General features: G+C 41.3%; 1 protein-coding gene across 3 annotated transcripts in view; it reads left to right on the top strand.

Annotated features, from left to right (window-relative positions):
* Window positions 1-17,297, top strand: part of AOAH (acyloxyacyl hydrolase) — a 167,747-nt gene that overhangs the window by 75,506 nt on the left and 74,944 nt on the right. For all 3 annotated transcript variants that reach the window (XM_019418121.2, XM_019418122.2, XM_019418120.2), the window contains exon 12: window positions 443-537. In XM_019418121.2, coding sequence (XP_019273666.2) covers window positions 443-537 — 95 coding nt within the window. The remainder of the gene's footprint in view (window positions 1-442; window positions 538-17,297) is intronic.

Here is a 17,297-nt window from a genome sequence, read left to right as displayed (position 1 = left end):
GGGCTTTAAAAGACCATAACATTTTTGAAGAATCAAAATTGCTCCATGATAAGAGGAATTCTTCAAATGAATTATAACAGAATTCAAGAGAGCAATTTCCAAAACTAAAATTTAGGGTGTATTTCTGAGTTCAGATAAAGTTTTGATTTATTTATTCATCCATCCTTCACTCGTGATGTTGCACAGCAGTTTGTTTTATGCTGAGCTAGGAAACACACCTGCATCTGTACAGCTTAGCTAGCAGTTCTGATGGCCTAGAAATCTCATTCAGCTCCAAAATGTGATCTCTCTCACTCCCCAACACTTGAAAAGCGGCAATGCATCACTGTTATGATGCTCTGTGCATGAAATACACACCAGGGTATCTAGTCTCCTAACCACCCAATCTGGAGGCTCAAACTACTCGAGTGCATAAATAATGCAAATAAATTGTCCCACCCAGGTTCACAGCCCAGGGGAATCATTTTGCTAGGAGACTCAGCAGGGGCTCATTTCCACATCTCTCCCGAATGGATCACAGCTTCACAGATGTCTTTGGTAAGTAATTTTGGCAGTAATCATCCCGGATGTGCTGGCCTTTGTGTTTGCTCCCCCTTGCTTTCTGTAAATGGGATGCCAACTCCAAACAGGTGCAAATTTCCCTCCTCAGCAAAATCTGCTATAAAAGGCACATCCACAGCCATTTCAGCTCAGTTCATTTCAAACAATGTGATAAGAAATGTGAGGGCATTGTCACCACAGGTTCATAACAAGAACTATCCTGTCCATTAGAGAAGGGGGATGATGCCCCGCCAGGTGGAAAGGAAACTTCGGCACAATGGGGAAGCCCTTGTCATATGGCCATCTCTGGGTATGGTTCCCTTTTTCCTCTCCTGGAACCCTGAAACTCTGATTCAGAGAAATTAAATTACAGGAATTATAAATTCTTTCTTGACCTCTTCTTCTCAGAAGAAGCCCTCCCTTTGTAAAGATGAGCAGACAGGGAAACATCTGGACATATAAAAAAAATGCTCGTGATCTCAAAAGAAGAGTGCTCTTTTGAAAAAAAGCTTGCTATAGGAGAGAGAGTGACATTTTGTAAAATATTAAATTCAGATTCTCAACAATAGTCAAGAGAAGATTGTACACATGAAAAAGGAGCAATTTGAGATCAGGAAAGACTACTTTTGGGAGAAAGAACAGTAATGACCTGATGTGAGAATCCAGTGGTAACACTGACTAGCAAGTTGGACAATGCAAAAAGTAAGATAGGCAAACCAGCCCACCGGCTGGGCAAATTCTGGAACTCAGAAAAGAGGCATGCAGGATGGGTTCTGGAGATGGAATAGGAACCCCAAAAAAGAGAACACATCAGCCAGAGAGGAAGTGGTGACAAAATAAATAATAAAAGGTAACTTTCCTGAGTTGAGAGAATCCTTGTCTTCAACCCCAAACCTGCACTGAGCACCAGGCCAAAGTATCAAATAGACCATCTCTTTACCATGTCTTGTTTTTTCTTTTTTAATTCCAAATATAAAGAAACATCTTGCGATCATTCTGCCCCAAAACAACAACAACAAACAGGGTACACAGTAGGAGGAAAAAATCCTTTTGGCATCAGACTTACCTCTCAATTCTAAGCTTCAGAAAATAGTGGAGTGGTTTCTATGATGTTTTGAGGATTGTGTGTGAAAAAGGCCCTAACTGCCAAGATATTGTTTGTTCTTACATGAGGGCCACAGAAATTTATTCTCAGTTTTTCAAAGATTCAGAAAACAACAGGCATATGCCCTTCTGAAAAAACAAATTATTTTAAGAAGTATTCCAGATTACCATTCCAGATATTACTAGATTTCATTATATAACATTTTCAAATGTATGCAATGTCAAAAAATCCATAAAGTTAAAAGACAAATGAAAAACTAAGACAAATTTATAAAATATAAGGCAACATTTAAATCCCCTAATAGCAAACAGTTCCTGCATGGAAATAATAAATTTTATTTTTTAATAATCAAGAACATAACCACTAAATAGAAAAATAGTTTCAATGGAGTATTACTTGGCCATCAAAAAGAATGAAATCTTGCCATTTACAAGTACGTGGATGGAACTAGAGGGTATTATGCTAAGTGAAATTAGTCAGAGAAAGACAAATATTATTTGACTTCACTCATATGAGGACTTTAAGATACAGAAGAGATGAACATAAGGGAAGGGAAGCAAAAATAATATAAAAACAGGGAGGGGGACAAAACATAAGAGACTCTTAAATGTGGAGAACAAACAGAGGGTTGCTGGAGGGCTTATGGGAGGAGGGATGGGCTAAATGGGTAAGGGGCATTAAGAAATCTACTGAAATCATTTTTGCACTATATGCTAACTAACTTGGATGTAAATAAATAAATAAATAAATAAACAAACATCCATGCAAAAGAAAAAAAAGAAAAGAAAAATAGTTTCATCTTTAAGAATAACAAAAGAAAGACAAATTAAAACAGCAATGGAATATCATTTATCATCTGTTAAACAGATAAAGATTAAAAAATGATAAAGGACTAGTTTCACCAAAAATATAGTGAAATGGAGATGTTCATTCACCAACAGTGTTTATGTTGCTAGAACTTCTCTGAAAGGCAATTTGATAATACATATAAAGTGATATTAAAACATTTGTGATTTGGACCATTAATTCTATTTTTGGAAATTTACCTCTAAAAATGATCATTCGCCAAAGAATCTATATACATGTATTCATCAAAGAATTACTTTTAAGAGCAAACATGAGAAAAAAAATTTTAGAAATAAAAAATAAAAAAACAGAAAATAATTAGAAGGTTGTAGATTGGTATGTTAACACTGGTATCTTTGGATCGTAGAGCACTGGGTAACTTTTTTTCTTATTTTTCTTCAGTGGATTTGTACTTTGTATGTACCAAATATTGTAATCCAAGATTTGGGGGATTGTTGTGTTTTGTTTTGAGCAAATAGCTAAAGAACACCAAAGTACTGCTTTATTAATACTTGTAAAAGCCCTCTGAGGTAGGTATTGTTAGAACGTAACTTCACTGTACAGATACTCAGAGAGGTTGAGTAGACTGCCTAAGGCCACACAGCCAACAGGTGGAAGAATCACTTCCTGTAATTGTCATCTTGAACAAACCACGTAACCAGAAACTCTATAAATGATGGTAGGAACAATCTCAGGCAAGGCCATGCGGCTTCAGTGATCTGAGGGCTGTGCAAACGCTTTGGAGATCTGTGTTAGATTCAACCCAAATAAAAAGGAGATTGACGTGCACTCATGTAGGGCAGTGGTGGCAGCTAAGCAAACTGGTCCATGTTTTGGTGCTTGTCCTCCTTACCCCACACCCAGGCCTCTGGAGGCTGAGGTGAACGGTGCCTCTCACCTTGGGTTTCTCCTGGAAAGAACAGCCTCTCACAAACTCTCACCAGAACTGGCAGCTCGTTCTGCAGTGTGCTAAATTTCTGGGGAAGAGAAAGACCCGCTGAGAAGCCACTTTAAAAGAAATCACTCTCAAAAGCCCAGCAGCTAGCCCCATCCTGGAGTTCTGACAATTGGGATTTGAATTGTAACATTTTTTAATCTGGGATTTGCGACAACAAACTGATTTGAAATCCTGCAACTTGGCATTTGTTGGTTGGGGTTCAGGTTATAGGTATGCCCTGCTTTCTGAAAGTTTGTTTTATGCCTCTTTGCCTTTACAGAAGACCTATATTAGTCCCCTTTTCTTGCCAAGCAAAAGAAATCTAAAGAAGATTTTCACTTTCACAAAAAAAGCTGTTACCATACTAACGTAGGTCTTTGAGAAAAGCAATGTGGCCTAACTTGAGCTTTGGGAACACTCCGCTTTTGGATAGCCAGGGAAACCTGTAGTTCCCACCCCATCCCCTGTCACATTTTGGCAATAAATAAGTAGTGTTGAGAAACGACCATGAGAATGACAATAACATAGAGCTGATGTGGAACACAGATCGGGCATAATAGTAATTGGGATTCATGAATCTCACCAATATGTTGATAATGCGTTGAAGCTAGGGACAACACTACAGTTCTAGTGTCATTTTGTCATCTTGTCGTCAAGCCTCTGATGTTCTAGTGTTCTTAGAAGTTCTCCCTAGGTTAACATTCTTCTTCAAGCTAAAATTTAGCACAGTCATTCCAAGCCTGGGCCACTTCTGTGGAATGCCTTTTATATGATGGAAGATGTGACAAGAATAAAAGAGAGATTTTGCTTAGAAAGTTAGCATTAAAAATGAAGATTTATCAAAATATTATTTCTCAAAATAATACTGTACAAACCACCCCAAGTCTCAATGTCTTCCAACAATCTACATTTCTTCTCACTAGCACATCTGTGGGTTGTCTAGAGTCAGCTGTCCTAACTTAGACTCTGTTGGTCTTGGCTCCAAGCTAAAGATTGGGTCTAGGTCTGTTCCACGTGTCTCTCATTTTTCCTGGTTTTTCCTAGAATCTATCCAGAACATATTCTTTTCATGGTAGTGGCAGAAATGCAAGAGAGCAAGGCCCCCTATGCAAATACATTTGCTGCATCATGTCCACCATCAATGTATTGGTCAAAGCAAGTCACATGGCCATGCCCAAGATAATGGGGAAAGAAGTATATCTTCCCAAAGAGAGAGACAAAAGAAAGTAAATATTTGTAGTATTGATTTTGTCTAATTATAAATGTTAAACATTCAATGGAGAAAAATAAGCAAATATAGGAATTATTAAGAAATCATTAAAATTCTCCTTAATTCTACCACCCAGAGAGAACCATTTTAACACTTTGGAGTATCAGATTGGTTTTTAAAAGTATTCTTTTAATATTATTCTTATTGGGGTAAAAAAAGAAGATTTAAAGTCAATATTAGAACCAATTTTGAGAGGTTAAAAAAAAAACATCCCCACCATCTTAAATTTAGAAGTATTTTTCCTCTCCTTCCCAGAACTCCACCCTCACTACACACACACACACACACACACACACACACACACACACACACACATTATGTAGTCACAAGAGTAGCAAGTATGCAATTGGCCATTCTTCTTTCTTTCAATTAGCACTAATTATAATCATTTTCCTACATTGCTACTTAGTCTTTACATTCATTATATTTGTCAGGGTTCTATAGTATCCTTTTCAGTATACAAGCCATAATCTACTGAACCATCTGTTCATGACTGGATATTGAGCTGATTCATTTCTGGGCTACTCTGGATCACACTTCTTTTAAAAAAAAAAAAAAACTTCTCATTTTTATTTATTTTTAAAAAAAATTTTTTTAACATTTATTCATTTTTGAGAGACAGAGAGAGAAGGAGAGACAGAGTGTGAGTGGGGAGAGGGGCAGAGAGGGAGGGAGACACAGAATTAGAAGCAGGCTCCAGGCTCTGAGCTGTCAGCACAGAGCCCAATGCGGGGCTCAAACCTACGAACTGCAAGATCATGACCTGAGCTAAAGTCAGATGTTCAACCAACTGAGCCACTCACGCACCCCCCAAAAAACTTCTCATTTTTAAAACCTATTATCTATACAACCTCCTCATTTGCACAGGGAGTCAGAGTATGCATGAGTACTGTGCCTAGCAGACATCCATGAGGTATGTTGAGTTCTGATGTCTTGTGTTTTGATTGTTTGGCTTTTGGATTTTTTTTTTAATTAATTTATTTATTTTGAGGTGGGGGGGCAGAGAAAGACAGGGAGAGAGAGAGAACTCCAAGCACCCTCTGCACTGATAGTGACGCTGGCCTTGATTTCACGAACTATAAGACCATGACCTGAGTCGAAATCAAGAGTCGGATACTTAACCGACTGAGTCACCCAGGCACCCTGATTATTTGGCTTTTAATGCTTGTGGCAAGTAAACAAAATGTCACCAAATACTAACCTGGGACCTGCTGCGTGCCAAGCCGTGTGATAGGGGCTAATGACACAGAGGTGAAGAAGATGGAAAGAACCAGGTCTTCAGAGGGCTTCAGGCCTTGGGGGGAAATGCAGACCAGCAAATTCCAGAGCTGCTGTGAGGCATACACACTCCCCACACCCAAGGAAAGAAGGAATTCAGGCAGTTTGGTCCTAGCAGTGAGGAGTGTGCTAGCAGCAGAAAGAGCACACGCAAAGGCTCACAAGTAAGAGGGTTCAGCATTCTGGGAAGTTTAGTGTGGCTGAACTAGATGGTAAGTGGGAGCAAGGTGGAGAAGGTACGAGAAGAGTCTAGGAAGGTGCATAAGAGCCAGATCTCAAAGGCCCTTGAAGCCACATTAAGGAATTCAGAGTTTATCCTGAAGGCAATAGGAAGCCACCAAAGGGTTTTTAACTGAGAAATAGTAGCAGTCTTATTTGAATTTTAGAAAAATCACTCCGATTTCAATAGCAGGATGGATTGGATTGGGAGGAAAACAGGAAAGGAGACCAGCTAGTTGTTCATCTTCTAGTGAAAGTGTCCTAAGCTACAAGAGTACAATGGGGAAGAAAAGAAAAGGACAAATGCAGAAGTTATCTGGAATTAACAGTAGACATGTATTTTTCTCGTACCCTTCCCACCCTGTGGACTTTACAGCCAGCTCCTGAAGAGACCACCCTCCAGAGCCAGTGTCCCACCTGGCTGAGCTTTACTCAGGGCTGTTCAGGCATCCCTGCATCTGGAAAGACTGCCTCACTGACTTCACCCCTCTAATGCAGATCTTCCCTAGAGTGTCAAAGCCAGCTTTTGAAGACTCTTCTGGAAGAGTCTGTCCCCCTAAGAAATTTCTGGTGCCTCTGGTTCTTCTGCACCATACCCCCAACCCCTAATGGTTATGGTGAACTTGTAATTTGTTGTCCAAACCTGAGAGAAGAGGGATCATGACTGATAATTATATGAGGACAATGGGCATTGACCTAGATTGGTCCAGACAAATTGGGATGTATGGCCACCCAACTGATAGCATGAGAGCCATGTATGAAACTGACACCTTGAGTCAAGAGCAAGTGCCCAGAGGGGCATTTCCAGCCCCTAAGTTATCTCTATTTAAAGTAATTTTGGACCTTGAATCAAATCTGAGTTCGAGTCCTAGCTTAGCCACTTATCCTTTCTGAAATTAATTTCCTCATCTAAAAAATATAAATAATGATGACTATCTCATCAGAAATTTGGGATAGTTTTATAATAGGATATTACAAATTGGGGTATTTATTTCTACCTAAGTTTCAACTGAGGCCCCAACTATTCCCACTTTCCACAGGACATACAAAAGAAGGGAGTGAAAATCATTTCTGCAACCTGTAGCTTAAGGCCCAACCTCGGAGGTCTATGAGTTGAGGCAGGGAATGGCTGGAGTCAGCATGGCAGTGGAGCTCAGCTCTCCCCTTGGGGGAAGGGTGAACATGTTTTCCCCTCAGTGTAGGTGACCACTAGCAGACTCAGATAGCTGTCTCCAGAGACTGGGGTCACAAGGGCTGGTGTCTGACACTCTCGTGAATAGTGTAAGCATGGTGACTGAGGCAACAAGATAGAAAGAGTGTGTGTCCCGGGGCAAGTATGTGGACCCCAGGAAGGGAGAGCCAGCCTGGATCATTAAAAATCCTGGAGAAGATCGCCTGCTGATGACTTCACTGTGGAGGGTAAACTCCAGATGACCAGGGCCTGGAGCATGAAACCTAAAAGACTAGATGGGGTTAGGAGAATGCACTAGCTGCCTGTGAGGTTAGTCCCATGTTCCCAGCAGGGCCTCTCAGAGCCCTCGTTATAGGGAGCCAGCTTTGGACATCTGCCCAGCCAGAAGAATCATATCTGATTGTACCTCTTCTCCCTCCGCCCACCACCCTCTGTGGTCAGAAGTTTCAGCCATGAATTATTCATTAATTCATTTGACAATAACAATAAGAAATACATCAATATAAATGGCATATTTTTATGACATAACTTTATTTTCCAAAACAAACAACAAAATAAGTTAGAAGAGTAGTTTTCTTTCCCACTTTTGTGAATCTCTTTGGTATCTGCCTATAGATAGCTGGATCCCTATATCTGCTTCCCTCTTCAATCTGTTTTAATATATATGGATGTAGCCTCTTGAAAACTACCCTGTACCCTCATGAATGAAATAAAAGTGAAAGTGAGAAAGGCAAATCAAGTCTCAGTATTATGATGAAAATAGTGTGCTCATGAACTCCTGGTGAGGGTCTCAAAGGTCCCCAGTGATCCCCCAGACCGTATTTTGAGAACCATTGTCACAGTTTTCCTACTGCTTCTAATGTCCAAATTTTGAGGATTTACAAAAGAAAGAAGTGGTTGTGGAGTACCGCAGTGGCTTTCCAAATTCTTTACATCTATAAATGCCAGGAAAGAGGTACTCTAAGATAAAATGTTTTAGGGTAAAATGGGACTCCTTCAGCATAGTGTGGACTAGCCTCTCAACCCAAGATTTCCAGAGCATATTAGAATGTGTGAGATTCCCCAAGAGAGTGTCCACTGAGAATGCACCCTCTGCCCGTGGGTCTAACTATTTGAGAGTCTTTTAGTAATGTCACCACAAAGGAAGAGAGCCCCCAAACTTTTGGCTAATTCAGCAGATGGAGCCTTGGGTTTCTAGTCAGGGTCAGAGTCAACATTTAGCAGGGACCAATCAGGAAAATAAAAGCATTCCAACCAAAGGGATTTAATACAGGAGACTGGCTACACTGGAGTTGCATTTCATACACACAACTGATTACATAGGTATTAGAACTCAAAGGCAGTTTCTGAAGAGATTAATCATTGCTGACACCAAGGATAGGGAACAAAAAGGAAGATGGGATTTTACCAGAAGCTAGAGGAAGGCATGTGACTGATGCTTGAATCTCAAGGTTCCTCGGGTAAGGAACTGTGGCATACACCCAGCTGTGTGGCCTCACTCAGGGTTCGACAGTGGGAATAGGTACCATCAACCAAAACCCTTCAGGACCCCATGTTTTTGGTGCCCTGGCTTTCTCTCCTGTGCCAAGGAATACATCATATCATCTGGAAAGAGAGGGAAGTGCTGTAGAAACCCAATTACTCATTGTTTCATAATTCTGCCCTTTATGAGACTTCAACATTTCTTGGCCTTTGCTTCCCTAAAAGCAGAAAACACTGCTGCAAATACATCACCCCATCCCAACTGTGCCTATGGAAAGGAATCCACAGTGGTGGGTATCTTTCCTGCCACAGCCTCCTCTTCTCCGCCCTTCTTGCCATCCTCTAGTTAAGCAGTGTGGCACCCGAGAGGCCTGTTTACAGCTAATTAGATTAGGAGTGTGTTCATCTGGAAAGATATTTGTAGTTCAATAAAGAGAGTGTGAAGAATCACCCTACTGGTTCTGCAGAAACAAAGGTTCTGAGCCTCATTCGGCTGAGGGCAGAAAGCTGGTTTTTCCCCTCCTCCCTCCTTAAACAACCCTAGCTTCTCTCTGAGGTCTCCTAGTAGTCAGATCCAGAATAAGCTTCCCGTGCCACAGGAAAGATCTCAACTTAGAAAGATTGCAAAGAAAAACGAGTGGATTTGAAAACACTTTCGTGCTTTTTTTTTTTCCTTCAAAGGAAAAACATTCACTGCTTGAGATGTTTTGTTGAGAACGGAAGGGAGGCAGAGAGATCATCAAGGCCAGCATTAGATGCTGCCCTCCTGCCTCTTCCCCATCTGTTCGAAAATTATTTCCAAAATATTAAATGCTGCATTTCACTGAACCAGAATTGCATGACGGGTTGGGGCTGGGGGAAAGAGGAGGGAGAAGAGATTCTGAAATACAATTTCCCAAATGTTTATGTTGCTAGCGAAGGCTGTTGCCTGTACTATTATAAAATCTTAGCACGACCCCCGGCAGGCTGTTGTCTGTAGGGTAAGTAGGCGCAGATTGAATTTCGTGCTGTGTCAAGGACAAAATGAATCCTTAATCTGGCTGCAGAAAATGCATATTCACCCAAGAGCAAAGCGGCTCCAGTCTTTCAAGCCCACATGTGCTTCACTGGACTCTTTGAGATGAGTGTGTAGATCAAATTTGGTTGACCTTTATTAGCCCACAGACCGCACAGGCAAGTATCAAAGCTCTCACCCTGACTCTCCCTAACCTGCCCTGATTCCTGCTCTCTGGATTTAACAGTGAGCCCAAAGCTTCTATTAAGCATAAAGGCTGATTTTCATGGTGCACATAAAATATGGAAATTCTACCTCGGCTAGATTCATGTCAACTCCAGAAATACTTAAGAATTAGAGTACTTTATTATTATTATTTTTTCAAGATGAGGAAAGACTGTAGTTCAGTAAAATTGGACAAAATTATATTTTCTGCCCCTTAGACACCTTGCCGGCTAGTAGATTAAAGATGCTAAACAGTGAGAAGAGAAGTCTCAATTCTAGTTACTCCTCATTTATTCTGCCCGAAAAAGAGAGTTGTATTCACCATGGTGAATCCTTTTCTCCAGCAGCTATCAGGCCACAAGAGACAGAGTGTTCTATTCCCATTCTCTGTTCACGGGCACAGGCCAGACGGGCTCTTGCCTTGAGGCCGGATCAATGTAATGCCCTTTTCTTCCCACTCAAGGTGAGCGTTTGGGGCTCTTATCTGCCAGCAAAGTAGGATGCTGTTGCAGGCTCATTCTTCTGAAAACATTTGTGATCTTAGCCCTCACTGCCTTCTGCAAGAATTAAAAAGACAAACACCCGGTGTTATGAAAAACTATAAGAGGAAATTATTTTAAGCACCGTACTTCTGAAAGGCATTTATAATTACTCAGCCCATATGCCTGCTCTCCCAGCACATTAGATGGAGATTTGCTCAGAGAGAGGCAGCATGAGTCGGTAAACACCTGTGTGATCCAGCGCGCTACGAAGACTAGATGTAATTTCTTGCCCCCTAGTTAATTATATTTACCACTTAGCTTTGCTCTCCCTCAAGTTCCTCAACCATAAACTGGGTCTCAGGAAACTGACTCATCATAGGAAAAACATTTAGAGTCTTGAATCAGTTAGGATGTGGAAAGAGGAAAACCCTGGCATTTAGAAATAATTTTGGATGACTGGAATTGATTGCTACACTCCAGTCATTCATTAGTTCATTCAGCTAATTCCCTCCATGCCATTCCTTGGGGTAAAAAGAATGGAGATCACCCAGCCTAGCCCTTGCCAAATGCCTGGCTTCTGAGTGATTTCCTAGGGATTTTCTATTCAAGGCAATGGCTCACAGATTGGTCAGATTGGCTAAGCCATAATTCCTAGAAGAAAACCAAGGGGAGCATTCTGAAAGAGAAGGTCCAAAGATTCCAGGAAGAGAAATTGAGGACAGCAACACTGAGCCAATAATTTAAAGACTGATTGATAAAGACCCCGAGAAAAAATAGATCAATAAGGATCAAAAAGGTCATGTTTGCATGTTGGTAACATATTTGAGAGCCAGAAAGAATAGCAGGTGGGTCAGCCCTTCTTAAAAGACTAGTAATTAATCAAGCAGGGTATAGGTTCAGCTGCTGTAACAAAGAATCGCCAAATTAAGTGACTTAAGATGAAAATGTGGTCTCCTTTCATATAATAATCCAGAGGGAAGCACTCCAGGGCTGGCAGGATAGTTCGGCCATCCTCAACATGCAGCTTCCACCTCTGGGTTCACGGTGGCTGCTCCTGCTTTGTTCACCTCCCTCCTGTAGGAAGGAAAAAGGACCAAGTGAGGACACACACATCCTCTGGAAGTATTTGACACAGAGGTGGCATGTGTTACTCTCTTACACACCTCATTGTCCAGAACCCAGTCACATGCTCACACTAGGCTGTAACCGAGGCTGGGAAGTACAGCCATGTGCCCAGCTAACACTGTGGGAGTTCTATTATTAAAGGCACAGAAAATAGATAAGGGTGAACAACTCAGGCCATAGACATGAAAAGCCGTCTCTAACCTCAAGGAGCTTAAAGTCTAGTTGGAAAGATAGATTAACTCACAATTATAATAATTACATTAAGCAAATATTACCATATGTTTACCAAATGCCAGGCATTGTACTTAGTATTATCTCATTTAATACTGAAATGAGGGACCCCTGGGCAGCTTAGTCAGATAAGTGTCTGACTTTTGATGTCAGCTCAGGTTATGATTCCAGGGTTGTGGGATCAAGCCCTACATCAGCATGGAGGCTGCTTAAGATTCTCTCTCTCTGTCTCTCTCTCTCTCTCTTGCCCCCCATCACCCCACTCCCATGCTGACACTCTGTCTCTCTCTCTCTAAAAAAAAAAAAAAAAGCACTGAAGTGACCCCATTATTATGTGTGTTTTATAGATGAAGAAATGAAGACTTAGGATAACTAACTTACCCAAGATAATGCAGTTAAACATGGGGCCCAGACACAAACTGAATACATTGGAGCCTAGAGCAGAAGTCAGCAAACTATGACCCTTGAACCTAATGTGGTCCCTCCCTTTTTTTGGTAAATAAAGTTTCAATGAAACACAGCATGCACATTCATTTACATATTGTCAGTGGCTGCTTTTCCACTACAATGGCAGAACTGAGTAGTCACAACAGAGACCAAAGCCCCTTTATACTAAAAAGTTGGCCTACTCCACCCTAGTGCTGGCATGTTAGGTGTAATTAGCTAAGCATGCACAGGGTGTGATGAGAGTGAGAAGAGCACCTCACAAAGGAAGGAGGGCCAAAGAAGTCAGGATTTAGCTAATGCTTGACCAATGAGTAGCAATTGATAAGTAAAGACCGCAGAGTAGGAAGAAGAGCTTGTGACAGGCCTGAAGGTCTGAGTGGCCCACAGGTAGTTGAGTGGGATGTGAGAAGAAGTTGGGGCAGTGGGTGGTGCCATGTGGAGGATGACTTTGAATAGCTACTGTAGCCCAAAGAGCAGTGTTTCCCAAACCGGGCCAGTCACTGCAGCCATTTAGGGCACTTATTAAAAATAAATTCTAAGACCCCACCACAAATCTACCCAAACAGGATCCATATCTTAACAAAGCTCCCCAACAAGATTCTAGAATAGACTTCTGAAGATGGTAGGGGGAGTGTAAGAAGGCAGGGACCCTGGCCAGAGGCTGTGGCAGTAACCCAGGACCATCACATGTGCAAGTTGGAAGGATAGAATCAGCGAGATTTTGTGATAGCTTCTTGGTATAAGGTGGAAGAGGGGAGAGGAAGAAAATGAGATCATTTTTGATGAGCTAGATAGTGGGGAGTGACAGCCCAGTTCTGGCCTGGTCATTAGGTGCCCCCGTGATGGCTTCCCCTGTAGCTTGGCTGTGGACTTTGGGCTTCTAGAGTCTAATGTTTGATGTTACCTCTCAAAAAATGAAAACTACCCCACCCCAGACAAACAGCAGCTTGAATGCTTCAAAAAAATGACCAAACCTTTACAAATGAAGGTATCTGAAGAGTGAAATTTTATGATATGTGTGCCTTGTTGCCTGTTCCTGGCCCTTAGAATAGTTATTTTTTCTGTTTGTGAAAAAATGTGTTCCACTGGCTCCACGAAAGAAAAGGTTGTGATTTTTTTCTGCATAGCAGCAGGACACTTTAAACTCTTGTTTTCTCAGTTTTATGAATTTGGATACAGTTCTTCAACCACTCTAGAAATAATGATGGAAGGACTTGAATTTTGTGGAAGAAATCCAACTGCACAATGCATTTTCATTTGGTATGGGGCGATTAGATAAATGCATCCCTCAACTCATTCATCGAATAAATAAATGATGGGGTTAGACCTTAAATAATAAATAAAAGAAAAGGGGAATGAAAGAGACTAAGAGGAGCTGACAAGGTGAAAAAATAGATTAATAAAAAGAGCTATATTCTGGCAAAATGATGAAAGATTGTTGCTTGCCATTCTGTCCTCTTTATGTCTACTGGTCACATTTGCTAGAAATCTTTATTTGACTTTCTTCACTGCCCCATAAGGCTTTGGACTGGCATAGGGTCAAAGATGAAATGCTATACGTTTTTTACCTGAAAACTACTTATTTAGCTCTTGCTAAAGTTTAAATGTGCCTTCAATAGGTATCATCCCAGGAGCTGAGCAGTTGTTACTGGTCATAACAATAGATAGAGCAATAGAGAACTGGCATATATGCTCCTTGGGTTTGTTACAGGCAGAGTTTGTTGGTCTTCCTTGTATGTAATAGGATGGATTCAGCTGTGGAATTTTGTATATGGTATTGCCAGTGCTTAAACTCTTTCCCCTGCCCCTTTTTGTCTGGCTCCCTCTCAGTAACCTCACAGGATTCACATGGGATGACATTTCTTACAAGATTCCTTTTCAAACCCCCACATATGAGACAGGTGTCCTTTCTATCACTCTGGACTTCCCTATCACTACCACTAAGAGCTAACTTTCATTGAACACTTATAATTCTAAATGGATTGTCTTTTCAGACCACCCGATGAGATAGGTGCTGTTATTAGACCATCATATAGACAAAGAAACTGAGATACAGAAGAGGTAAAGAAAGTCTTCAAGGTACCCGGCTGGGAAATGTTTATTTTCTAGACTGTGAGCTCCACAAAGGAGGAACTTACTACTGCTTGGTACAGTGGTAAACAGAGTGCCTAGCACAGGATGGCATTTGATGTGTTTCTCTCTCTCTCTCCCTGTGTCTGTCTCTCTCTCTCTCTCTCTCTCTCTCTCTCTCTGTATGTTTAATGAATTATAGGGCCACCAGGACATCAATAGGAGACTCATTTCACTGTGTACAGGATTCTAAGGTTTATGAATCAAACTCAGAGTTTAATTACATTCTTGAAATTGTCTATATCAAAGTATTAGCTTATGTGAATGATGCTGCCTGACTGAGTAAAGTCTGAGATTGAGAGGCAGAAACCAGAGGAAATATACTTCCCCTGCTCTCCCAGACCTTCATCTGCCAGCTGCACTGGAAGATAAACCTCCAGATTGGTAGTGGTTCTCTGAGTCTGCCTTTCCCCAGCAGATGTGAGGACAGAACAGACCCTGGGAATATGTGAGTGGGGTGTGTATGTATGTGTCTGTGTAGGCTCACATATCATTTCAGTATGTATCCCAAAAATATCCATTCTGTACTCTTCTTAAGGTATGCTTGGCTTCCACATAAGAGAAACAGAGAGGAAAAGATAGCAGCCACTCCTGGATTATCTGTAGATTTCTGAACCTTTTACCCAAAGTAGTATCTGAGAGACCATCCTCTCAGTAGACACCCAGGAAGCCTCATTTTCAACAACTAGCCAATCCAGCTTAGCCAAGTTTGTGATTCCATGAGATTTGGCAGCTTAGGGGGAAACCAAGGACCAGATACAAGGGGTTACTGAAAGCTGAGGTTCTTCTGGCCTGCTCCAAGCCTCTCCCTTCCTAATCCCACCAGCACCTGTGTTCAAATCCGAGCCCCACTGCGTACCAGCTCTGTGACCTTGGCAAGTCACCCAAACTCCCTCTGAGTTCTGTTTGCCACAGTTTTCCTGAGTCCCACGTGGCCCAGTTTCTGCACAGAAAATACAGAGTCCTCTGTGGCCCGGGACCAGTGACAAGAGGTGCCACCACAAAATGGGCTTTTTCTAGTATCTCCAAGTAGGTTGAGGTGTGCTCATTTAATTTACTGCTGTTCATCTGAGGCTTGGATGCTTGTTCCTTTTCTAAAAGGTAGTATCCAGCATCTGAGACATGGTAGTTGCTCAAACAGTGTTTGCGGAAGGGACCAAGGAAGGAAGGAAGAAGACTAGCCCCTGCCTCACAGAGTTGTTTGATGAAGTTACACAGTGTGTACAAGTTTCCCGTCTCAGTGCCTGGCACATAGGGGGAATTCATTATTAGTCCTTTCTCTCCTCTGGCCTAAAACGCAGTTACCTGGGAAATGTAGCACATTCAAGCATCATGAAGGAATATACATTCATTTATAGGATTTATTCACATATCAAAGCCTAAAGGAAAGGGACCAGAGCAAGAAAGTTTGTGCGAAGGACAAGGAGGGCCCTTGAAGTTTCATGACTTGGTATTTCTATAAGGAAATGCACTAAGGTAGTGGCGGGAGATAGGAGGGGGGGAGGGTGGATGATGAGACTGAGTCCCAGGCAGTGGCCTGAGAAGGCAGGAGGTCATAGAGCAGGCCTGTGAGATTGAAAGGTGTAGAAATACAACAGATGAATATAGGGGAAGAGAGGGAAAAATAAGAAAAACCAAGAGGGAAGCAAACTGTAAGAGACTCTTAAATACAGAGAACAAACTGGGAGTTGCTGGAGAGGAGGTGGAGGGGGATGGGCTAAGTGGGAGATGGGCATTTAGGAGGGCACTTGTTGAATGAGCACTGGATGTCATCTGTGAGAGATGCATTACTGGGGTCTACTCCTGAAGCCAAGATGACACCGTATGTTAATTAACTTGAATTTAAATAAGTAAATTTAAAATTTTTTCAAAGGAGGGGGAAAAAGGCACAAAGCAGGAGCACAGCCTCATCTAGGCCACCTGCAGGACAGGTGAAATAGTGGCCGACCAAGAGGGCTGGGAGGCTCGTGGTCCCAAAACTAAACAGCGATCTCTGATTCCTAGGCCTTGAGATTCTTGTTCCATTATCAAAAGACCAACCTAAGAGCTATTTTCCTCTTTGAGTAAAACAACAAAACCTGTCTGCTTTGAGAGTTTAGTTCCTGATAAATAAATTTTTAAAAACTTATTTAACTGATGATATTTTTCATATCTTTTTCCAACAGAAGTTAGCTACAGATTCCTCCAAGTGACTTTGTATTATTTGAAAATAAACAACTTAGATCTAACCCAGTTAACAGTACTACAGAAGGGAATACACTGTACAATTTGTCCATGGCACTGTCGGACAGAGAGGGCTCAAATGGAAACAGTGAAATAAAGGCTCCAAGAATATTCCCTTTATCATTGGAAGATTGGCAGAACCAAATGAACTTCTGGTTGATGCCATTATTCTCCGTCACTTCATATGGTTTTAAGAAACCCAAATATAAGTTGCTTATTGAAGTTAGGGCTTAAAATATTCCCAAATCCAAAGTTTTATATTTACTGAATATGCATTAAAAATGAGAACCAGTGGGCTTTCTCAATTCATGGAAATACACACACACACACACACACACACACACACACACACACACACAGAGTAATGTTAAAATATTACACAAAAATGGTATATACATGTCAATTATGACATAAAACATTGTGTATCATTGATAAAATCAGAAGAAAATCTGAAGCAATGAGGCAGTTGGCTTATCACTCATTGAGTTTCTGATGCTCTTTACAAATTTGGGAAATTTTTCTTGGTAAACATTGTCTTTCTACATATGTACATTTAAGGTACATTTAAGAC

This window comes from Panthera pardus, unplaced genomic scaffold (genome assembly GCF_024362965.1).
Source record: "Panthera pardus isolate Hobbes unplaced genomic scaffold, ASM2436296v1 HiC_scaffold_8, whole genome shotgun sequence".
NCBI classification, from domain to species: Eukaryota; Metazoa; Chordata; class Mammalia; order Carnivora; family Felidae; genus Panthera; species Panthera pardus.
Note: the sequence above shows the minus strand (reverse complement) of the source record. Positions and strands in the feature narration are given on the sequence as shown.